Source organism: Alligator mississippiensis, chromosome 1 (genome assembly GCF_030867095.1).
Source record: "Alligator mississippiensis isolate rAllMis1 chromosome 1, rAllMis1, whole genome shotgun sequence".
NCBI lineage: Eukaryota > Metazoa > Chordata > Crocodylia > Alligatoridae > Alligator > Alligator mississippiensis.
Window position 1 is genome coordinate 347,924,571 of NC_081824.1, and position 25,922 is coordinate 347,950,492.

Sequence of the window (25,922 nt, forward strand, 5' to 3'; positions counted from 1 at the left end):
TTGTGTATGTTAAGCTAAATGCTTCACATTGGTATTTCCTTTGGTCCAGTAATGCTTTTTTAATAATCCACGTAACTGAACACCATGTTAGGACTAGAATTTAGTAATGAGATGCCATAACTTGGTCATAAAATAATACATTAGCTTTTTCTTGAGAGGTCAATTTGAGCATTTTGTTTCTTGATACTGTTTATTTCATTCTGTAGGATTTTTACTTCATAGTGTTACTAGAAGATTAACTTTAAGTCTTTTTGCTGAAAAAATAAGGGTACTTACGTAATGTGTTAATGAATGTTTCTAATTTTTTGTAGGAGAGGGGGACTCCATGAAAGATGACAGAAGAAGTTATTGTTATAGCAAAGTGGGATTACACTGCACAACAAGATCAGGAACTTGACATCAAAAAGAATGAACGTCTCTGGCTGCTGGATGATTCCAAAACATGGTGGAGGGTAAGAAACGCAGCCAACAAAACAGGATATGTGCCATCAAACTATGTGGAACGAAAAAACAGCTTGAAGAAAGGCTCCCTGGTTAAAAATCTGAAAGACACATTGGGTAAGTCCTGTTGTACTTTCATTAGTGTCCAGTAGAACTGATAACTTTCAAATTACGCTTCTAAAGTGTATGTAGGGGGGTATATGCTGATGATTCTGAAAAAATGATGTTCAAATCATGCATAGTAAAAGATGTGTTAACCAGCATTTAAGTAACCGGAACACTCTAACTGGAATTTCTGGTTGGGGTTGGGGGGAGGTTGCACGCAGTGGGGAAAGCTTGCCTCTGCTGCCCACCACCCTGCGCTGCTGCAGTTCCGCATCCAGCCGAAAACCCCCTGCCCTCAGGTTACCGGAATTTTTATATAACTGGTATCCCCCATTCCCTACTCATGCCGGATAACAGAATTGTTACTGTAATTGCTAAAGATTTCCCTTGCATCTCTGCAAATATGAGAGTAAGAATGCTTTGTCAATTAGAGTTCATATATATACACTAGTACATGTTTTGATTCTTTCTTTAAGTTTAATAAAATGCTAACTCTTCTGCTTTCAAAGCAAACTACTGATGTGACTATTCACTTCCAGGTTCCTACTAGAACGGTCACACCGGCATAATCACTTTATGAAAATTATTATGACTAGGGACAGAAATTACACATAAACTGGCCTAAGGGATCAGAAACTGGTTTAAACCTGTAACAGAACAGAAATTCAGTGCACATAAACCACTTTCAAAATGGCTGAAAAAGTCACCAAGCACTTCCTGCAGTCAGTTCCTCCTGCCCCACAGTGGGGCCCAGTACTGCACCCCTCTTACCCTAAACCCCAAGACAGTGTTGTACAGACCCCTCCCCACTGGCTCCATGGCGAGGGGGAAGGAGGAGGGGGAGAGCCCTGTCCTCCACAGCAGCTCCGTGACAGCCTGGCTCAGCCTGGGTGCAGGGAGCCAGAAGCAGTCTGGGCATGCAACTCCCACAGCCCCAGCCCAAGCTGCAGCCGGCTGAGAAGAACCCTGCCTGGCCCTGCCATCCGCCTCACCCGGGGCTGGGACTGGGATGGCTGTAGGGACCGAGCTCTTCTGGCTGCGGCTCAGGCTGGAGCTGCAGAGGCCGTGATATTGTCCTGGGTCGGCCTGACCTGCAGCCCCAGCGGGGGTGAGGCTGGTGGATGGCTGGGCTGGGCTGGGCTGGTCTGTGTTGTGGGGTCAGGGCCCTTCTTAGCAGACTGTGAGTTGGGGTAGGGCTATGGGAGCTGTGCACCCAGATTGCTCCCGGCTCCCTGCACCCAGGCCTAAAATTACCCTCATAGTGTTGGATTTCTCTAATGTAGTCTTGCCATCTCATGTATAACGTGCATGTTTTTCCAAATGTTTCTTGTGGACTCATTTTCTCTATTTTGGGGTGATTCAGTGCATTCGTAAAACTTCAATTGCTCTTCACTGAGCACATTTCTATCTTCTGGACATTTTAAAAGGTTTTTTTATTCACTAAAAGCTTTCCAGGTATGAATCCTAATGGGTTCTCTTTCAACCTCTTTATTTCCATCCTCCTCCCACAAAAATCTTATATCAAGAGTTTCTCCACCTAAACGTGTCAGTGATTTGTATTGGGCAGTGCAGGTGGTGCTTTGACATGTTTGCCTTTTGTTCTGGCTACGCCTTTTATACCTCTTTTTTTGATACAATCTTAGATTTTAAGCACAGAAAATATATAATCTAGCCATTATATAATCTAGTGTAACATTGTATATGTCAAACCATTAAATTTTACCTCGTATTGAGCCTGAAACCTTTTTTCTTAGAGAAAGAATGCACATACGTAAATTTGGATTCTAACGTGGATGTGAGATGGGGTTTTTCTGGACTATCGGCATCCATCAAGCATTGGTTGTACCTTTATGCTCTTTTATCACAGTGCATGTAAAGGGCAGTCACAGCTCCCCCTTAGTTCTCAATTCCTGCCTTTGACAGCAAGAGCAATTGCTTGTTTTACTGTTTTGACTGCTGTACACTTCTCTGTGACTGTTGGACTGAAACATCTCAGACTTCCTCTTGTTCACCTTCTCAGGCAACCCCATACAGGCTTTGTTACGTCAGACACAGAACCCATGTGGATTCCACTTCTTTTATATGACAGCCCCATCCATGCAAGATTTGATTCTTTTGGCCAACTGTTTGTATTGAAGACACATGTATAGCTTCATGCCCATGCAGGAACTTACACAAGGGTTTAAAGGTGTGAATGTGTCTGACAGTCTTTTTAAACTGCATGTGATGGTGAAAGAACAGTAATAGTGTGGCTTCATTGATTTTGTATGTATATATACAGAGCAAGTGAGCACTGATAATATTAGTTGGTAAAAGGAGCTCCTGGTCTCCCTCCTCAAGCAATCTTCACAGAAGCCCAGAAAAGCAATTCTATTCTCTATCCAGTGATCTAAGGAGTACAAGAAAGGAGTCTATTCATATAGATAATTTGAGCCTAGATCAGTCTCCTTGAACCAGAGGTATGGGTCTCTATATGCTGCACAACCCAGTGCTGGTAGTTTGTGGCCCAGATTACCATGTGATATTATGATAAACTGCGTCACCTGAGCACAACTCGGGTGAAAGGCTGCAATGCACTGTGCTTGGCATCAACTAACTTATTGGTGCAGGACACTGTCATCTGCTATAGTGATGACTTGTAGCACCTGCAGAACACATTCTCTTGGTATTGATTCCCTTTGTACCAAAGCCATTTTTTAGTGCTGACTTATAACTTACAGCTTGAAGGGTGATGTCCAATGCTAACAATACCAGTTACCTCTTCGTGACTCCACTGCTTGGAAGAAACTCAATCCTACAGCATTCTTCCCCTAATTATGAACACAAAATGGAGCAGAGCTGGGTTTTCCCATCCTGCAGGAAATTTTGATATTTTGAAATTCTTTTTCTAGTTCAACATTGGGAATAAAACAAAGACCTTTGACATGAAAAAACAAAGATCTTGCAGAACATGGATTTGAGCCTTTATCTCATGCTCCCTGAGCACCCTACCTATGAAGCTATTTATAGCATAGGAGGAAAGGGACTCTTGGTGTCTCACATATTTATTCAAAATGCCATTTTCAGCAATGCTGCATTTTCTGTCCAAAAAAAAAAAAAAGTTTCAGTGAAAAAAATCTCAATTGGTTCACTATTTTAAGCAGGTACTCCAAACCCTCACCTTTGTTCCCGCTCAGAAAGCCCTACTAGCTAGAAAAGGAATTTGCTGCCACTGTGGACCTGTGGGATATTGGGAAGAATCAGAGCCCCAGTCTTTTTTACTTACAACATGTAAAGTTAACCTTATTGAACTCTTTGTAGGAGATTATCAACAAAGAAATGTATTGCCACAGCCCTTTCTAGCATTCAAGTTTTCTTTATAAATACTCAGGAGTTAACTTCATAGAGACATCTGGCACACTGTATGATAGGAAGAACATATAAAATAATCTTTCTTTTTCATGTATGGAAAAATACATAATAGCAGCAGTAACCCTTTCTTCCTCAGTAGATAAAGGCCATAGCTCTCCCTGCTTCCACTCAACCTGATGATTTTAAAACACTTCAGGAATTTGTGTCCCATGTAGCAGAAACATTAAATCCCTGTGGCAGTAGTGCAGGAGAAATGGCATAATCTTCTATATGTTCTATGCACCTCCCTAGCTATGGGGCATGCCATTCTATAGGGAATCTATGAGTAGGAGGTTGGACTAGAAAGTAATTGGAATTTTTTTATCGTAACTTTGAAAAAAAGCTGAGCGACGTAATCAAGTCCCTGGGCGTAGTTTGAGTATTTTTACATATCCATAAGAGGTCCAGAAAGCAAGAACTCCAAAAATTACTCTTGAGGATGAGAAAGTAACCGACCAATGAATATACAAAAATCAGACAAATTTACTTTACTCATTATCAAGTCCACAGATGCACATTGTAAATTAAAATACAATTTTTACCTTAGTTGGGAAATAGGGGAATGGAGAAAAACTGAAGTCTGCTGCAGATGATGGATGATTGGTAGTTTGTACTTTTGCCTATAGGCAGTATTAGATATTTCAGACTACACGGCATGATGAATAGCTATAACTGTCACTCTGCGAAGCCCTTCACATTTAGTCTTCAAAGGTGAGGAAACAATTCAAGGAGATGTAGCCTTGTTCAACCCAAGAATCATTGCATTGTTTCACTCTGGAAGAGTCGAGAACCATATTCTGGTCCTCTGCAGTATACCTGACAAACCCTAAGAGAAAGGAAGCCAAACAGAGGCCCTTCACCTATTGTTTTAACCTACAGAGATCATCAGTCACAAAGGAAGAAGCAGATGTTTCCTTGCAAGAGGCCTCTCTGCCTCTTCCTTTGCAACTGTACAGAGGTATGGAGAAGCTATATTTCCTCCCCCTTTCTGCAGCTGCCTCTTTCCTCTAATGTGATTTCAGACCTCCTATAAATTAGTCCACTGTTTTTTGGGTTTTTAGGGTTCATTGATGTTTGGTATTCCAGTAAAGTTTTGTTGTTTCCTACCCTACTTCCTGGTTCCCTTTTGGGGACACTTTTAATTAAATACTGTTATAACTAAGAGTTGGTGCAATATCAGTCATGCAAGAAAGTGAATGGTTCCTGGAGTTCATAGGGAAGAGGTTTTACTCATTATTTTGTAGCCCTAAAGAAGTGGGGTTGATGTTCTATTTTAGATTTGAGATATTTTAACAAATTCATCCTCTTTTTTCCAAAGATGGGTTGGAAAACTTGGCTTCTATAATCCCGTTCTTGCTGACAGCTCCAGACTTGTAAAGAGACATGCTTTTACATGTCAGTTAACCCAGAGCATAGAATAATGGCAATGATCAAGTAGAGAAATTGCCATTTATAGCATAGTTCTGCCTTTTCATCTTCATAGCACCAAGAGTATTTGCCAACTGTTTTACAATCAGGGACTCACTTGAAGAATTCAAGGAGTCTTGAGGTAAACTGTACCTCACTTACCAGTTAATTCAAAAAAGGTCACTACAGCATGTGAACATTTCCATTCATCTAATCTTCCACAGGGCCTCAGGATTAATTTAAAAATAAAAAAGTATCACAGTTGGCCCAGAGAATACAATTCACGAGGCCATTATTAAATTCCTCACATCAGCAGTGGCTTATGTGCCATAGAAGAGATTCAGCCACTGACTTACCCTTAAACATCTGAAAAAGTATACATCAGACTCCTGAATACCATGCCTCTGACACCCAGTGTGACAGACTTCACTTATACTCCATGGTGGTGTGGTTGAAATCTGTGGATCTACTTATATAATCTTGAGGATGCAATTCTCTGGAGAACTCTTTACATTATTAAACTAATGAGAAAGATGTTTTCCAAGTGTGCAAAAATGTTGTTTTCTGCTTCTCTGCCTATAAAGGTAGCAAATGCATCCAGATTTTTTGGACTCAAAAAGAGATATGGCTTTCCAGTGTTTTCTGACTTGGGGTGATTCAGTTAGCCTACACCACACTTATTACCATGCTGCACAGGTGAACAGTCTTGTAAAGATACACAGCAGTGCTTTACATGAACATATAAAAAGTAAGATCTGCAGAAGCTGCTTTTTATGGGTCACGTGCTCTTTGTACCAGATGAGAGCAGTAGCTTTGTATCTAACAGACCAGTGCAATAGGCAATTCATAGAGGGACCCTAACTGGAATGGTAAGCGTTTGATCCTGCTGTAAACATCTCCTGCAAATAAAATGATCTAACCAAGTAGTCCTGTCCAGTATGGACTAGAACAAAAAAAAATGCTGGAGGGGTGTCTGAACCCTGGTTTCCTGGTGGATGTTTTTCTCCTCATGTAGATTCTTGAGTTAACATATACCTATCCACTAACACCAAATATCTGAAGTGAGCTGTGACAGGGATTCAGCAGCAATGATCACGTTAGCTCCATTTTGGCTTAAAGAGCTCTGTCATTGGCATCTGGACATAATGAGTTTATCAGCAAAGCTCCCAGTAATGTTGTCCTTTTTTACACAAATTCTGTTTCCCAGACTGGCCTTCAGATTCAGTATATTTTACACCATACGTGCTGACTGATTAATTTCCCCTGAAAGTAGAGGTGCACCGATACATCAGTCCGATATTGGATCGGCACCGATATAAAGAAAATTGACTGTATTGGAAATCAGCCTGATGTGGCTGATAATTTGGCTGATAAATGACCTGTGTATGCATGCAGCTGCAGCATAGCACATAGGCAGTGAGGAACGCAGCTTGGAGAGCTGGTAAGTCTGTTGTTGTGGAAGGGGAGGGGGGAGGTAAGGGGAATGGGGGAGCAGGTCAAGGTCCCCGCAGGGAGGGAGGGAGGGAGTGGGACTGGGGCAGGCTCTGCCCGGGTGGGGTGGGCATGGGTCGGAGCCATGGCTTGTCCAGGCGGGTGTGTGTGGGCGGGTGGCTCCTGCCACTATGCGAACCTGGGGGAGGTGGGGGGGGTGGGGCATGTGCCCCCTGGATCTGCATGGGGTGGGGCGGGTTCGTGCCAGGGCTGTGCCAGGCTCTTCCCAGCAGGGGCCAGGGTGGGGGGCGGTGAGGCTGCCCTTGCCTGCCCCAAACACAGTATGGCTCAGCCCATTCTGGGAAGAGCCCAGAGCAGCCCTGGCTTGAGCCCCAGCCTGCAGAGGCAACCACACCACCGCTTGCAGATCTGGGGGGCACAGGGCCCACCCTCACTTCCTCCTGGTGTGCATGCAGCGGCAGGAGCTGCTTCCCCCTCCCCACGCCCCCCGGACGAGTCAGTTGCAGCTCTGTCCTGTGCCCCAGCCCTACTCCTTCCCTCACTGGGGGCCTCAATCTGCCCCCCTACACCCTTTCCCTCCCTTCCCCCCCCCCCCAATTCCACCATAGCAGACTTACCAGCTGGACACTGCTCTTCAAGCTGCCCAGCTGGTATTGGAAACCAGATCGGTATCGGCCAATATGCCTCCTTAAAAATCGTCTATCGGTATTGGTCCCCAAAATCTCTATCAGTGCACCCCTACCTGAAATAATTTTTTTTCCAGTGATGTTTAGAGTGTAGTAGCACATAGCAGGAATGATTGTTAGACTTCACTGTGCAGTCAAGTAGAAGACTTTCTGTTTTGAATCAGAATGTCACCTTTCTTCCTTAGGAGACCCAATTCCTGTTTTTCTGGGTTATCTGCTACCCCTAAAATGTTCGGGGCCATCCTTCACCTCCATAGGTATAAGTTTAGCTGCAATATCAGCTCCCATTCTCCGGTTCAGGGGCATGCCATATTTATTGCCCTACAGTTAAGTTCTTCAATGTCTTCATTTATATTTCCCTCAATCCTAGAGCCCCATGTTCCTGGCATCTTACTATAGTTCTAGCTAAAGTAATGGGGGCCTCCTTTTGAGCCTGTAGCAACATGTGCTTTCTGCCATGTGTGACACTGGGATAAATTCAGTGCTACTCTGCTTCTTCTTCAGGGTTTATCTCACTCTAGGACCTTTTTCTACGTGGAGAATTTTCAGTAAAAGACCTGCAAAAATTCATTTATATACAACCTAAATGAAAACAGAAAAAGTAGAGGAGGAGAGAAAAAAATAAAGGAGCAAATGCATGATAAGAAAGAAGAGAAACATATTAGGACAGTTTTGCCCTGTGAGCAACTGATCTGGTGCTCAGGCCCAGAAATTTGGCAATGGGATGAGCAGCAATTAATGCTACTGTCTATACCAGAAGGTTCTGCCAAGGTAGGTTAGGTAAAATGGCTGCAGCCTTGTAATATAGACTAGTATGAAAATTAACTCAAGTTGATATGACATTAAGTGCCTACAGAACTGGGTTAAAATTTACATCTCATTTTTAGATGGAGTGGGGGGATTTCCTGAAGTGCTCAACCCATTGAAATCAATAGTTAAATCTCCCTGGAGAGTTTAACAGAACATGTTGACAGGGAAAAAGTTCCTGAATTCTGGGAGCCACTTTGTCATTCCTGTATGTCCTATCTAGTCAGAAATTGTCAGAGTTGATAGGAAGCTGACAACTTACTTGCTATTGGTAGAGCATAATTATTTATTTCTGAGGGATGAAGAGAGGTTTAACTTCAAGCTATACTGTCATCTTTAAGCAGTATGCAAACTAAGAATTGGAACTCCTGTATATGTATACAGAAAGTCATGTAATAAAAATAATTATAATATTAAATATTTGTATTAAGTAAAGACTCTTGCTAGGTTTGCTAGAATCCAGATCAGAGGCGGGTAATTATTTTGGGCTGAGGGCCACTTACTGAGTTTTAGCAAGCCATTAAGGGTTGCATGACAGGCAACCAGGGGCAGATAAATGTTAATTTTCTAAATTTTTTTATAGGCCCCACAGGCCAGATATAATGGCCTGGTGGGCCGTATCTGGACCACGGACTGCTTTTTGCCTACCCAATTCAGATGTTAAGCGTTTTAAATAACATGTTTGATCTAACTGTTGTACTGTAAATGAGAACTGTAAAAAGAAAACAGCAGACATTTCTATCTTGGCAAATATCACTGTAGTATAAAAGGTTTCCTAGTGGAATCCATAGAGGTATGGAGCAGTTTACTCTTCTTAGGTCTGAGAGGTTTTGTTTAAAGGATGCTTCATATTGTGTGACAGTAAATATGTTGTCAGTGTATTAGCTTTCATATACATCAGTGGAATTTCTTGTTGCCCATATTTTTCCCAGTACCTCATTCTGGTCACAAAGAGAACACTCTTTACTCTCTAGTGTTGGTGACAGATGTGACAAAACAAAACAAAAAAACTTTACCAAAAGAAGCAGCACGTTAGTTTGATCTGGCTCTGCAGTGTCTGTATAGATTGGGCACTTAAGCATGGCTTTCTGGAGCTTTTATCTAAAGCTGATTCAGTCAGCTATTAGATAAAAGCACCAAAAAAGCCCCATTAAAGCACCCAATCTGTGTAGATGTTGGACGAGCCAGGTTCAACTAACACAATGCCTCTTTTGGGCACGTGGTTAAAGTAAAGCGCTGTTTTGTTTTGGTTTGGTTTTGTTTTGTTTTGATATCTGTAAATAGCCTAGGTGTCACAGGAGCCTTGGATCCCTCTTTAGTATAGAACAAAACCTTTAAAACAATCCTCAAGATTATTTGTCATCTCTGCTTACAGAAAAAGAATAGTTTCTAGGGATACAGGTTGTAGCCACGTTGGTTTGCATGCAGAAGTAATCAGAACTCTTGGGGAGGTGATATCTATTATTAATGAATCTAGTTGGTCTAATAAAAGATATCACCTCCCCAAGAGTTCTGAATATGGTTTTTATGCAAAGACTGCAGATCTTGGGTTGCGTGCGTTCCTGTCAGAACCTCTCTAATGATCAGTCTGCTGATAGCGTTAAAGCCCACTCAGTCACAGCCCAGGCAGCCACAGTGGCTTCCTTTGGAAATCTTCCTGTTGATAAATAAAATATCAGATATGAATGCTTTTTTATATCAGTCCATTTTAATTTGACTACCCAATTCAGCACTGGAGCCTGCATATTAAGGATGCATTTGTCAGTTGGTAAATGAATGCAAATATGCTGCTTTCTGAAATCTGAATTTTGAATGTGGGCTTCATTTCATATGGAACTTATGTGGATGACTAATCTTGTGAGGTGGTTAATTCATTGTAAAAATAGGATAATGTTTCTAAATACGCCATAAATAGTTAAGAGCCAATGAAAGCAAAAAAGACTTCTTTACTAGGCAGTTGGTTCAATAAAATAAAAATCTTTTTGACTGCCTGTACTTAGCCTTAAAGTGTATATCTACCCTGCCTTCTGACTGACTGGAGACTAACATGGCTAACTACCTCTCTGCTGATGAAAAAGTTACACGTTTACCTGTGGTTAGAGTGGATTGATTCCAATTGCCAATTTTAATCATGATTTAAAGCAACATCCTTGATTTTAAATAGTCATTTAAATCTTGTTTTGCTTTTTAGAGTTATTTTCTTAAGGAAGGAATGATTTTCTTCTCGTATAACATTGTGGTGGTATAGTTTTTATTACATAATGAACCAAGAAGATATACTATATCAGTACATGTTTCTTTAGGTAGCTTAATATACTTATTCAGATTCTTAACTTTTACATTTTACTATGTTAAACGTTAATGACGAATGAGGTGTTCCTTGTTTATCAGCTGATTAATTAATTACTTATTATTTGTGTCAAGCTGCATTTCAAGGGAAATGGGTGTTCCATTAAAGTACACCAAAGTAGTTTTTTATTAGTAACACAACATTGAAGCTAGTTTCATTTATCCAAAGCAAGAAAAAGTAAGCATGCTTTGCATTTAAATTTAACAAAGTAATTAAACAAAAGATTTTATATTTGTAGCTAGGGATCTGGGCTGATTTCTAGTTAGCACATATTTCTTCAAGCTTTCAGAAGGTATAGTAGATATCACACCTCACTTTTATGCAAGGTTGGAGAAGGAAGACATGATTTCCTGCCTCTTCAATTCCCAGCTGATTTCTTAACTTTGAATAAATTAGTCACTGAACTGAAGTGAAGAAAATACTCCTGCACCTAGAGGGGAGCCTACAGCTATCAAAAACAAGTTTAGTGGTTGAACAAGCTCCAGGGGCCTTTGTACACGCCACATTCTTTGCCCTTTTTTTGCGCTGCACTGGCATGTCTGTTTGCACGAGCAGGTTTTCCAGACCCTTTAGAAGTCTTTCTGGTGCATTAAAATAAAACTCCTTGGACATAGTTTAGTTTTGACTCGCCACGAATTAGTGTCGTGTCCATGGATTCATTGCATGCAAACATGAAGGTACTCAAAGACGTGTAATGAGCCTCTTTGTTCATCAGATGGTGTTTCAACATTTTTGTAGTTCAACCATTTGAATTGCTTCTGCTTTTTTTTTTTTTCTTGTGGCATGTGCCAGCTCTGTGCTCCCACAGCTACATGGCAAAGCATGGGTTGGGGGGTCCTGGGCTGGGGGCTCAGTGCTGGACCATCCTCACTCTCCCCCATCTCACTCTCCTGGCTGGAGACTGGCCTTAATTCGAAAACCAAGTGCATGCAAACACTGGTGCGATGTTCCAAGGCTTAATTAAATCAAAAACCTAGTGTGAGTAAACACTGATGCAGTGCTCTAAAATAAACAAGTTTAAATTTTATAAACCTATTTAATGAGGATTAAACCCTGTGGTGTGTACTGGCACTCCAGGGGCTTAATCAGTGACTTCCAATAGAGAATTGGCTTGACTTCTTTCAAAATTTCTACAGAAACATGTTGCTTGAATATTTTAATTTAAATTATAAGTTTAAACAGGTTTATTTAAAACAAACACAAGATAGCCTTCATTGTAAAAACTAATTTTTCTAAAAAAAAATAGCTGTTTTGCACCTTGCCTGTGGTTGTTAGTGTAAACAATTTTTAGAAATAAAATAGAAAATATAATTGAAAATAGTGTTTTTACTTGGAGAATATACAGAAATTACCATAAATGAAAATGGCATGGAAAATGTTAATTCATTTTAGCAGAAATATATTCCATTCAATGATGAATGGAGGTCCCGATGAATAATTGAGCGCTCCCTGTCCAAAATCACTGAATGTCTTTGTGTTGCCCTGTGGCTACATAGTCCCCATCCAACCTTTATGGAGGTTATTTTGGTTTCCAGAAATGCCTTAATATATTGTCTGTATTGTGTGATTTTGAATATCTGTATTCAAAATTTTGAAATTAAACTTTTTCCTGGTGGCCTTTTTTGCTGAGTACAAATAAGAAAGTAATTATTATTAAAGGTATAGGTATAGAAGCCACCTTATTGAATTCATATGGTTTAAAAAATATTGGGTATTTTACAAAAAAATCTTGCTGGTTTTTTTCTAAAATTGAATTGTTGGTAAATCCTTATGTCAAGGTTTTGTAGGGTCAGCAGGTTTACTGTTTTTTTTTTTTTGTTTTTTTTTTAATCAGTCTCCTGCATGTATGAAACTCCCACTCAACAAAAAGGGAAAAAAATGTTACTCTAAGTAGTTGTAGCAACAATGTTTTAAAAGTTAATGAATATTGTAATTAGGTACATCTTTTTAAGAATGTCCATCTAGTGAGGGCTTCCTGTTTTTCAATTATATTTCCAAGTTTAAATTTAATTTTCAAAGTAATTTCCACTTGTGCTGTGGAAACTAAATCTGCACAGCATAATTTTGGCTTTTTTTCCCTCCTTAATTTGTGCCAGGGTGGGATTGACTTAAATCAAATTGATTTCAAAATCACTGGTCAGGAAGCCTCAGTTTAATCATTGTTTTCTACAAAAGGTGCATTCTTGTTTGATATCCTATATTTATTTAACTTCTTGAAACTTGGCTCTTTTAGAGAAAGGTAAGGGCTTGACTGGGTGTACACAAACTTGCAAAGAGATAACAGGGCTGATGGGGGTGGGTAATTGGGTCTGTTATCTCTCATTTCCAAATGCTGCTGTTAACAAGGATGTTATCTTTGGAGACCACAAACTCTCCCTATGCCTGAAGAAGGATGTTTGTGCCCGAAAGCTTGCAAAGAACAATTTTTCCAACTATTTAGTTGGTCTAATAAAAGATATCACATCTACCCAAAGAACCTTGTCTGCCTATTTTCTCTGGAGACACAAATCCACAGTTTGAGAACTAAAACCAGGCATCACGGAGATGCTTAATGGGATCTAGACTGAGCACTGTGTCCCATTGTGTAGAGCGGTTTTCTTTAATTTTTACTAATCTATAGAGGAGCCTCTGGGAACACCATAAGATTGGGTCACTAATATAGTCTATGGCCCATTGTGACCTATTTATAGAACTTCTAAAAGATTACATGAATATATTGTCTCAAATAGTATATAATTAGAAGTTATAATCCCTATTCCATGATGATGTCTTTGAGCTGTAACATACCTTAAATTAAAACTATCTTTATATAAGTTTATTTTTTGTTTAAAAAAAAAAAAAATCTTAAAATAATTTTAAAAAACCCCCAATTAAATAGAAAAAATCATTGGTTTTTATCCACCCTAACTTGTGCCCCATTTTTAGTTAGAGATTTTTAGCATTCTTTAGCCATTCAGATATTTTTCATGTTGTATCTATTTTCTCCCTTTAACCCAAAAGGTTCTGATCCTTTTTCCTGAAATCAATTTGATATGCAAGCAATCTGTAAAAAAAAAAAAAAAAAAAAAAAAAAAAAAAAAAAAAAAAAATCATTTACTACACTTCAGGTCACATTTTGGACAGAGCCTGTAATCTAAGAATTTACTGAAGTTACTGTCCATAGTTATACAGTATTAAGAAGTTTGCTTTTGGTGGATAAAGTATTGTGATTTTTTTACAGGGGAAAACTTTGTATGTTTGACAAAAATAGCAGTGATTTAAATTTTGAAACTATTCCACATTAGTTAACAGAGAGTTGTGAGGAACTGAAGAGGAACCTGAAAGAGCAAGATGAATGTACTGTAACATGTAAATGGAATTCATTGTTGAAAAATGTGAGGTAATGCACATCTGAAAGAATAGTTTTAGTTGAGCTAATAAGGCTATATGTAAATGGTTTACCATTAGGGACAGAAAATGTTTGGATGTTCTGTACCATGTATAAGTATAAGATTTTCCTACTCGGTGGAAGTTTTGAATGCGTGGGAGGGAGTTAAAGATGACTTTCATTTTACAAGATTAAATCAGGATTCAGCAAATTATGCAGGCCAGATCCAGCCTGCAGGACAGAGCCATTGGACCCAGCCCACCAAGCTGGTGGGCATTGGTGTCATTCCAGTGTCATGGGGCTTCGCCTGCCATAGTCAGACAGCAGGAAGGAGCAGTGTTGGTCAGGTCAGAAGCACTGGCTTGCATCATACCCAAGCTGGGCAATTTCAACCTATTGCCATCTAAGTGGCAAAGCGATAGTCTTTTGTCAACATCAAATAAACTGAGTCCTGGAAGAGACAATAGCTTTATTGTATTTATTTGAAACGAGTCTAGATCAGATGCTCAAGAATATTATTTAGGGACAATTCTGAATTTTCAGGAACGTAGACCAGATGACTACAGGTCTCTTTCCTCTTGTGTCTACTATACATTTTAATTAACCTAATGCTAAACAGAAAAAAGAGAACTGATTAAATAAATATACTTTTGATGAGCAAAAAGGAGCTGTATATCAGAGGCATATTTGTTCTTTTATCTTCTTTCACCTATCTGGATGAGTAGAAGTAGTCAAAATGTAAAAATGACAACTCATCAAACAACAAGGAATACCAACATGCAGGAGCATGAAAAAATTTACTAAGTACAGGCTTGCTTTGTAAACGTGTTTCTCTGGCAAAAAATACTAGATATTACAAACAGTAATTAGTAAGTGGAACATAAACCTTCAGAAACAATGCGTCTGCTGCTAGGATAGAACTTCTGGGTACATACAGAGCGAAAATTATTGGTCTCCACTGAATGTGACTGAAGGTGTATGCCTACCCAAAAAACTTTTTTTTTTTTAATAATATTTTTGGACACTGCCACGTGCACTTCAAGCTGTACTTAGTTTGGCCTTGAACAGCAACATAACCCCCAGCCTGGACTTTAAAGATGCAACTAATACATTCTAATAGGTCCCTAACTAACTATCTTTCTAGATGCAACATCCTAGAAGCTTTCCCTCCTTTGTTGTTGAGATCGTGTAAATAGTTAATTGTAATATGTTTTTGTTGATTCAGTTAATACTTAACATCTAGTATTTTTATGCTTTGTTTGTAAGTCAAGATTTATAAGTTAAGATCAAGAAATTGATAAGTCTAGCCATCAGGGCTAGGGACAGACATTACACACAAACCAGTTTAAGTGATCAGTAATTGGTTTAAACCTGTAACAGAACAGACATTCAGTGCACATAAACCAGTTTGAAAATGGCTGAAACCAGTTTGAGATGATCATGTTTGAAGGTAGTATCAGACTTAACTGATTTGGGTCAAACCGATTTATGCAATGTCTGTCACAGACCCCTTCCTAGTTTAACTTAAACCAGAGCCCCCCCAGCATCCCAGATGCTTTGTCGCCCTGGGTGGGGCTGTCTGTTCCAGAGCAGGGCTGGCCCTGCCCCTCTGCTCCCTGGCTAGAGCTCCAGCAGAAACTGTAGGTACTGCAGCATCTGCCTGGCTTCCCCTTGTTCCAACTTTACCCCCCCCCCCCAGCAAGGATTCCTCCTTCCCCTCTCCCAGAGTATGGACCGTAGCCAGTATGTGGTATGCTAGCTAATGCTAAGAGGTGTCTGTGTAAGGCAGACAGGACAGTGCCCACTTAGGGCTTTTTGGAGCTAATCAACAGGTCAGCTGGTAATGTCCCTCCATTCCTTCCTTGGAAAACGTTGTTTGAGAAGACCTTGAACTAATGAGAGAGGCTTTTCCTTTCTTGGTGGGGTGCTAAATGCTGTGTTATTCCCTGCTGGCTCCCTCCCTAGTCAGGCATAGTGAGGGAGAGAACCCCTTCCTAATCAGAGCATCCTGCTGGGGCTGGCCATGCCCCCCCCCTGCTCAGCATTGTGGAAGGGATGAAAGGGCTGCTGTAGCACCCCTGGCTTCTAGCCTAAGCCACTGCAGGCATATGCTAGCATTTCCTCATTCCAGAGGGAATGCTTGTACAGTTACAAACCCATTCAGCCTAGCCAGGTTAGACTAACCTGCAAAGATTGAACCAGTTCAGGCTCTGGCTTTTTGAATGTCTGTCTTGAAGCCTAAGGAAAATGCAACATAAGGCAAGCATTTAGGGTGTATCTTCTTAAAGAAGGCCTACATTGAGATACAGTTTTCTAAGAAACGGGTATGTGGCTGTGAAGACCTGCTCTGGTGCAAGGGCCTGCTGAGTCTTTGCAAGCAGACAGGAGTCCACTTCAAGAGAACAGGTCCTGTAAAGATTTGCTTCCACAAGGCACCAAAAGCATTTTGGGGTCTAGGCCTTTTAGAGCTTGGGGAGCTACTGGTCTGGTTCCAGAGGCTTCAAAAAATTAAGAGATGCTTGCAGGCAAGAACGTGGGGTAGGGATGCACCGTACAGACCAAGAGTCTGAAACCTATGGCCCGTGGGTGAGATCTGGCTTGTGCACATAGGGTTTTGGTGGTGTTCAGCAGCAGGAGATTATGGGGGGCTTGACTGCAGGCACTTTTCCCTGTGTCCCATGGAAAGAAGTACAGGGTGCACCACCTCTGGGATTGGTCAGCACACAGGGTCCAAGGCTCTTAATGGGTCTGGATGACACAGCACCCTGAGCTGGGGTTTGAACGCCCTGATTTAGCCTATAAGGTGTATCCCTGCTCTGTGTTTTGCCTTACTTCAGACTAATGTAGCTAACTACCTCTGCTCCTGGGAGGAGTCTGGGTTTCAGCTGCTTGGGTCTTCTGCCACAGACTTTAAGTTTTAAGGCAAAGGCCTCTGGATTCAGGTTGTTTAGTTCAGGTTACTGCCTGTTAGATTGTGTTGTACTGGTTAACTTAGGGTTACCATACGTCTGGGTTTTCCCAGACATGTCCTCCAATCTCAGTCCGGGTGGCTTTTTAATATACGATCAAATGTCCAGGATTTTGCTCTGTTCCTGGCTCTCCCCAGCAAGGAGCTGCTTGGGGCTGGGGTTAAGGCAGTTGGAGGCAGGGCACATGTGGCTGGCATGTAGCCAGGCAGGGTGTGGGAGCAGCCTGGCAGCTGGATGCAGGTAAATCTTGGGGGGGAAAGGGGGGGTTGTGTGTGTCTGCATATGTGGTGATGGGGAGGGTGGGGGGTGAGGTCTAGGGCTGCAGCAAGCAGGGCGGCCCACAATTTTTTGGGGCCCCCTGCAAGAAATAGTTTCGGAGCCCCCTGCCACAAAGAAGTGGTGAGGGGGGCGGCGAGCAGAGGGGAGGAAATAGTGGGGAGGGAGCAGCAGGGAGCTGTGTGGCTGGCCTGGCAGCACTGGGACTGGGCTGGTGCCCATGCTTGCAGGAGCAGGGCTGCGGGGAGCAGGGGCCTGTGTGTCAGGAGTGAGGGGCACTGGCAGGGCTTGGGGGCCTGTGGTTTCTGAGTGAGAGGCACTGGGGGGGACTGTGGCTTGGGAGTGAGGGCAGGGGCAGAGCACTGCCATATTGTTGCCCCCCCGACAGTCATACCACGCAACAGGTGTCCTTTTTTTGGAACTGGAAATATGATAACCCTAGTTAACTGGAGACAGAGGAGCTTTTTTGAGGGTTCACTACTGTTCTTATTGCCAGTTTATTCTCTTTTGGGGTTGGTGGTCTCATTTCTGCTGACTTGGTTATTGTTGTTGGAGCACCTGTCCCCTCGGGAGCAAGAGAGCACTTGACTGTTGTGCACGTTGTGTTTTCAGGCCATTCCAGAGCCAACCTCCACTCCAGGGGAATTTGGTTTGGTGAGAAAATGAGTCCATTGTTGATCCTTCTGTGAATGGCCCTTTTTCAATGGTGCTAGGTGGCTGTTCTGCCTTAACCTTGTCTCTGCTTGTACTTTAATCTGCTGACGCTTCCTGAGGACATTATTTTAAAAAATTTAAACGATTTAGTTGAACATGTCTTAAATTATGCTATGTATACAACATTGTTTTTTTACTAGACAGAGTTACATTAAACTCTTTGTTACTTAGCATTTTGTCTGCTCCCACTGCTTTTTCTTCACTTGAAACCTAATCCACTCTTTGTGATTTAATGTGTTTTCTGAACAACTAATTGTTATGTTACAAAGGATTATGACTTTGAGTGAGGGATAAACAAGAGTGTATGGAACTCCAAAACAAAGTTGCCTTTTTCATGCAAATGCAGTTGTTACTGAGACTAGGAAAAGGAAAATGCAAAAAAAAAAAAGAAAAAAAAGGGGATCAGTAGCAATTATAGATAAACAATGAATATGAATCTTCTAAGAAATTGGCTCATGAAATAAGTTAGTACTTTGTATTCCAAGAAACAAATGCAAAGGAGTTCACTCTTTCAGGGCATAGGAGTAGTGATATCCTGACACAAATCAGTAATGATCAAACATTTTCACAGCACCAGCCTTGCTGTAACGTTTAGGTTTAGTCTCTAAAATTTTTATGGTATTTGAACCAGGCAAAATGTACATGTACTTCTTCAGGGACCTGTGATTGCATTTTATCATCACAGGTACATAAAGTTTGATGCCGTCATAACTTGTTCTTAAATAGTGATCCCTATACTGCTAATTTTCTTTTCTTTTTTTCTTTTTTTTTCTTTTCAGTTACAGATGATATTGCTAATCCTTTCCACTCTGCCAGGTACAAGCAGTCTCCTGAGCAGTTTAGTTTTTCTTCAGCCAGTAACATATTTACATCCCAGATCTGCCCATCGCTGTGGCATTTGATTATCAATCACTGTCATGTTGTCCCAATTCCATCGGAGGCATACGCCCAAAAAGAAAAGCAGAATCTTACTTTGATCTTTGACCTATTTTTCTAGCCATAACAAAAAAAAGTTTGTGAGAATTCTAGCCTGACCTGAATTTTCCCAGCACAAAAGCTTTTGGATAATCTTTTACTAAGCATTTGAGCCTTTTCTAAGCTTTTATAGTAATTTTTTCTGGCATCTTTAAAAAATCATTCTTTTAAATAGAAGCTCTTTCTCAGCATGTAGTTAGCTGTCACAACAGAAATAAGTCATCACTTTTGTTTATGGGGTACTCTCCTCACAGTTCAACTCCACCCATTCTAATTACCTCTTTGATTTTTTAAGCCATCATTTTCCTTTTAAAGTGTTAGGACATCATTCATGAATTTTTTATGCACGCACGATCACTTTCTTGAATGTATGTATGGTTACAGCTATGAACTTTTGATGGTTGTAAATGCTTACATTTTTGTTTTAATTTTTTTGCGATTTCTTAGTTTTGTGATTTTTTTTTTTTTAGTTGGTCTAATAAAAGGTATAATCTCTGAACCAAGAGTTTCAGAGTTTTGCATAAAAATTTGTTAGCTTTTTCTGTAGCCTTCTGCCATAGAGCAGGGGGTCCAAGAAATTAACTTGTCCATAAATGAGCTACATCAAGAATTCAAGTGTCTGATTTCAAAGGTTTAATGTAGTTTATCTAATAGTAGTCTCTGTGTGTTTGAATCCCTTCAGTGCGCAGTTGTAGAAATAGTGGACTTTGGTATTAGAAGCAAATGTTTCCTGACATGGAAAGGATTAAGTATTTTGAAATATCAATTTCCAGTTTGGAGAGATTGATTCATCTAAAAAAAGACATGATTCAGACATTAGTTGCGCATGAAATAGTAATGAGATAATTAATTTCTTATTTGCATTTTATCTGGCTTTTTTTACACAGTCAACAACTTTTTGTTTGTGCATACCTCCCTAATTAATATTACTTAGTTCCTGTACTCATGCTAGACTTTTGGTTGCAGTCATAGCTAAATTGCAGAGACTTTTGTTTGTTTGTTTTTCATCGAAGATCAGACTTCAGCCAACTTCTAACTGGAGCTTACTCAGAGTTAGATGCTCTGTTTTCCTGTGATTGTCTCACATAGCACACAGCAAGCTGGTCTCTCAGCTCTCTCATCTTCCCATCAGCACAGATACTCATTCTTAGCTGAAATGGTATAGTTACAAAAGTATTAGCTGGATATGAAAGTTGAACAAGCATGCTCTATCAGGGAATGGGTAATCACTTGAAACAGGTCAGAGAAACATTTTGGGATTCTTGGAATTTTCTGTAGTCAGAGTTCATTACATTCATTAAGTCATCTTAAGCTGTTAATTCCTTCACTTTTTTTTGCAGCTACATGGATATTTTTAAATTTTACCAGGCATGTTTATATATGTTGTTCAAATAAAACCTATAAGGGTATCCCAAATAGTTTCAGTTGCACTAGACAAGCCTTTTTACTAAATTACCATAGGTATAATTAAGTAGTCATGTGGTCAAACAAAATTATATGTAATAAGAGTTAAATTACATGTATGGGTACTTTTGATGAGACAATTACCTTTTTAAAAGATTGCCAAGTTTTTACTTTTTGTTCCATTTTTCATAATCAGTTTGTATTTATTTTAATTTTGGGTGAATTGTTCCTGCTGGCTGAGTAATGTTTATTATAGGATCCTGGAATATTGGGGAAAAAAGTTTAAAAAAAAATAAATAAAAAAAAATGTTCGATTCAGCATCGCCTTTTGTTTTCTGCCTTTTGTGTTTGTTTTTTTGGCTGGTTTATGCTGTATTTAGATTTCTTCTATAAATAACACCAGAATTGAATCTAATTACTTGAAATTCACAAAAGCAAGATGTTTGTCCATATAATGATCTGTTGATATATATTTGGGTAGTCTTTGACACAAATGTTTGAAAAATAAAATGTCTGCAGAACTCTGAAATTAATATTCTGAAAAGCCACACAAATGTCTAATTCACATAAGCTTATATAGATTTCCCTTTTTTCTATTTTACATTTGCTAGGACTTTTAAGATCGTGTTGAATACATATTTATTAAAAATTACAGAACCTTACTGTCACATAAGGATATTCTACTACTGTGCCACAAACCTCACAATGCCATTTAGCATCAAGTGATCCCTCGATTTGGTGTGTTTTCTCTATACTTCTAACATGGGAAAATTTGAGTTATAGAATTCAAAGGAAAGCTAGTCCGTTGGAAATGGTTGCAACTGAAATTGATTGACTATTTAACTGAGAAAATGAAATGGGACAGGATGTTGATTATGATTGTGTGTGTGTATATGTGTGTGTGTGTGTGTGTATATATATATATATATATATATATATATATATATATATATATATATATATATATATATATATATATATATAAGAAAAAATTCCTTCTGTCTGTGCTGACTTGCTTATGTTTCTACTTAGATCTTTGTTGTTGGTTTTTGCTTTTCTCTAGTCCAATTAAAGTCATAGTTAAAATTAAAAGGCATGATTGGCTGAGTGGATTTTTAGGGGATAGAACATCTATGTTATGCTGTCCCCAGAGCGACTAATTGTTAATATAAATGGTGTTTCCTTTGCCATCCTGACTGCTTTTTTTTTAAATTGTGCATTAAAATGCCAGTGTTTGTGGAGAGACAAAAATTAAAGAGCAAATTTTAAAAATCTTATCTCATGTTTCAGCTACTAAATATAACATTTTAAGAAATTGCCTTAAGATGTTGGTGTCCTGATGGCTGATATATAGCGCTGTAGTGGCTAGGCACAGAAATTATGCATAAACCAGTATAAGTGATCAGAAACCAGTTCAAATCTGTAATGCAACAGAAGTTCAGTGCATATAAATAGCATTCAAAATGGCCAAAACTGGCTAAGGTAAACATGGGTGGATGTACTATCAGACTTAAGTGATTTAAGTTAGAGCAATTTATTGAATTTCTGTCCCAGACCCCCTCCGGATTCAAGTTAACTCACAGTCTCCCAGTATCCCAGGATGCTTTGAACCTCCCCTACAAACCCTGTCCTCACAGGGTGCTGTAGCATCCCCTGGCTTCTGGCCTGGACCACTGCATTTCTGTGGCTGCGTTTCATAAGTGCATGTCTGTCCACTTGCGTATCGATTCAATCTACAGAGTTTAGATTAACCTGCAAAGATTGAATCGATTCAACCTCAGACTTTTTGACTGTCTGTACTTAGTTATAACTTTATATGACCAGCATTTCTGTTGAAGTGAGGCCATGTGCTTGGCTAAATTCCACTTGTACCATATAGGAAGTAAATAGATAGATATAAACATTCAGGATGTACATATTTATTTCAATTTTCTCTCTTTATTAAACAGGTTTGGGAAAAACAAAAAGGAAGACAAGTGCAAGAGATGCCTCACCCACTCCTAGTACAGATGCTGAATACCCATCCAATGGTAGCAGTGCAGACCGGATTTATGACCTTAACATTCCAGCCTATGTTAAATTTGCGTATGTGGCAGAGAGGGAGGATGAACTGTCCCTTGTAAAAGGGTCCCGGGTCATTGTTATGGAGAAGTGCAGTGATGGCTGGTGGAGAGGTAGCTACAATGGACAGATTGGCTGGTTTCCTTCGAACTATGTGGTGGAGGAAGTTGAAGAAGCAACAGCAGATTCCCCAAGTTTCCTAAGTTTAAGGAAAGGCGCATCCATGAGTAATGGCCAGGGCACGAAAGTACTTCATGTTGTTCAGACACTGTATCCATTCAGCTCTGTCACAGAGGAGGAGCTCAATTTTGAAAAGGGGGAAACAATGGAAGTCATTGAAAAGCCGGAAAATGACCCAGAATGGTGGAAATGTAAAAATTCTCGAGGGCAAATTGGCCTCGTTCCTAAAAACTATGTAGTAATCCTAAATGATGGTCCTACTATTAATCCTTCCCATCCACCTCAGATAAGCTACACGGGGCCATCTTCTACAGGACGGTTTGCTGGAAGAGAGTGGTATTATGGGAACGTTACCAGACACCAGGCAGAATGCGCCCTAAATGAGAGGGGAGTGGAAGGAGACTTCCTTGTTAGAGATAGTGAATCTTCGGTAAGTGATATTCATCCCATGAATTTTGACACTGTTTGATATAACTAAACATAGTTACCGCATATCACTTGTCCTTTGAAGTAACTGTCACGATAGTGAATAATTATGTTCTGTTGGTTGTAGTACAATGTCTTTCATACCTAAAGAGCTTATATAGTTGCAAATATGCAGGAGTCTCTTTATCCTTTGCTGAAATGCAATCACGTTTGAATTGAAACAGCATTTGTAAACTAGTTGGAATCAATGGCACCAGTTCTGTACATGAGATTTGAATTTGGGTTTGAATCTAAATCAAGGCATATCAACCTCTAACTTATATCACTTACTGTAAGATTCTAAAATCAATTTTGTAGGAACTTAAAAGTACTGTATATCCATTAATAAGTTTGAGTTTAAAATTCCCTTAAAATTGGGTCTGTAAAAAATGAACGTGAGACCATTCTTTTCTTTATTTTCATTGATCTGAATAATGATGAATGATAAGCTTTTCATTTTTAATTGTAGTTTTAAAATTTATTGAAACGTGCTTAATGACTTCTTAGTTTATAATAAGGTGAATTCATAAAGATTTTTTGTTTGTTGTGATTTTTACTGTGCTGCAGAGCTTCAGACAGCAGCTCAAGTAACTGCTCAAGTAACCTCCTAAATTGAGGTATGGTGATACTAGAGGAATGTTATATAATTATGCCAGCACAAATTGGCAGAATTATGCCAGACTAAACATTGGCAATTTAGGAAATTAATATTACACTGAAAAGCATTCCATGTACACTGTGGTGTAGAAATGCATGGTTAAAACAGTCCATGAATCTTAACTCTGCCGTTTGATATCACATGAAGAAAAAACATTTTACAAATCTCTTAATGTGTCTTTAAAAATCATTTGGATCTAATCTGGGATAACTATTTATTTTATTTATTTATTTGCCAGATGAGCACAGTATAGATTGATGGTATTTGCAGGAGGTTGTTCTTCAGTGACTTATAGAATCGGGATGGGACAGAAAAGATAAAGTGGTCCTCAGTATGCAGAAGTCAGGACCCAGAACCAGCACCTTAAACTGAGTTTAGAACGATACTGGAAACAATATCATTGGCCAGTATAACCCACCAAGAGCTGATACACATATGGAAGACAAGCTCCTATAATATTGTACAGGTTGCCCTTTGTTGCTTCCCATTTGCTGAAAAGTAAACACTCTGGCTGAACATACCAACTGAGCTGGCATTATAAAAGTTTATTATTTTGGGGAGTTCAAAAAGTTTGTTTTGTCCAATTAAAAAGAAGATTAATTATCCTTATCTTTACAATTTAGCATTGGCTGAGAAAATAACATGTATTTGTTGTTCAAATGATACTGCAAAATGCCTTAATCGTGAGTTTATGGCTATTGATATTAGCATAGCTAAATTAAGGTATAACCCATACCAGTTAAACTGGTATAAAGGTGCCTTAATACAGTACAGGTGCCCTACATTTATGGGAATAAGCTATACCAGTATACAGCACTTTTTATACAAGTATACCTGTCTGCAATAAAGGATTATCAATGTAACCATGCTAAAAATCAAACTAATGTTGTTATACAAAACAACATATAGAGCAGGCTTTAACATGTCTCTTTTTAAGAGCATATATGTTAAATGAGCCTGAATAACACACTGCTTTTATATATCATTTCTACTCAGTGTTTCTAATATAAGTGTATTTTTCATTTTGTCAGTGTGGGGGGAATGTTCCTATATTTGTGTAAATCGTGTAGTAGTGCTGCTATAAGTGTGTGTTGGTAAAGAATGAATTTCAGTAAAATAGTAAGAACTAAATTTCACTGAACTATAGAAATGTAGAATAAGTTTGGTTCTGAATGTTTCCTTTGCAGCATATTTTTGTATTTTGTTCTTGGTATTTCTCTTTTCATGTGCCATCATTAGTGATGGCCAAATAAAGGTTGGTTTGATTCCAGCTCCAAAAATGGAGTCAAAAGGCAAAATCAGATTCATGCAGGTTGGTTAGTCGGGATACAGTTGTGGTGGCCAATCTGCAACGTGTGTACCATGAGTAGCCCAGGCAGTCTGTGAGGAACTTGGCCAATGAGGGTGGGGGTGGGCAGCATGGTGACAGATGAGGTAGGGAGCAGAAAGCAGAGCAGCGAGTAGAACAGGTGAAGAGGAAATGGAGGGCACTGAGGGAGGATACACAGCTAACTTGTAGCATTCCTGCCAGAAAGGTTGACCTCTACTGGTACTACAAAATCTCTTGGGTCCTTCCACATAATTTTTGTTAAGGGAACGTTTCCAGGGTTGGCAGAATCAGCCTATATTTAGTTGGTCTGCTTGTTAAATTTACTGAAGCTTGTTTAAAATGCAAAAAATTACATTTAAATATTTTTAAACAAACTATTTTCTCATCTTTAAATAGTTATTTCCTTGGCATCGATGATTACTGCACATCTTATTGCCAGGAATGGGATGTGCTAACAAAACTTAGCTTATACCAGCAAGCAAAAGAAACCAAACTCACAATATATTGATTTGTATATTTCTGAAAGGTTTGTTATTTTATTCACAGCGAGATCAGATTGAGCAAGGACTGATTTTGTAAATCAGTAAAATTCACTGTAATTCTGGGTTTATGGAAAATAATATTGATGACAGGTTTATAATTTGAAATATCCCATGATAGGTTTTGCATCTTTAATATTGCCTGACTGGATTTAAGGCCTCTCGCTTCTAAGGCTCTTTCCCTGTGGAATGCATCCCATTACTGCTTCTCTGCTTCTTAACTCCTGCTTCTCTGTTACTTCAGGTTCTGTTTCTATTCCCAGATCTGCCAGAAATGACTTTGCAATCTCTGTTATTTTACTTGCAAAATGGAGACAAGTGGGAAAGTATCCAGAGAAGAAGAAGA

At 39.5% G+C, this 25,922-nt stretch overlaps 1 protein-coding gene across 5 annotated transcripts in view; it reads left to right on the forward strand.

The window, feature by feature from the left end:
* NCK2 (NCK adaptor protein 2) overlaps positions 1 to 25,922 on the forward strand; it is a 125,371-nt gene that overhangs the window by 86,578 nt on the left and 12,871 nt on the right. For all 5 annotated transcript variants that reach the window (XM_014600474.3, XM_019485016.2, XM_014600473.3 and 2 more), the window contains 2 exons: positions 312 to 558; positions 22,293 to 23,014. In XM_014600474.3, the coding sequence (XP_014455960.1) occupies positions 333 to 558; positions 22,293 to 23,014 (948 nt within the window). In that variant the 5' untranslated portion in view covers positions 312 to 332. The remainder of the gene's footprint in view (positions 1 to 311; positions 559 to 22,292; positions 23,015 to 25,922) is intronic.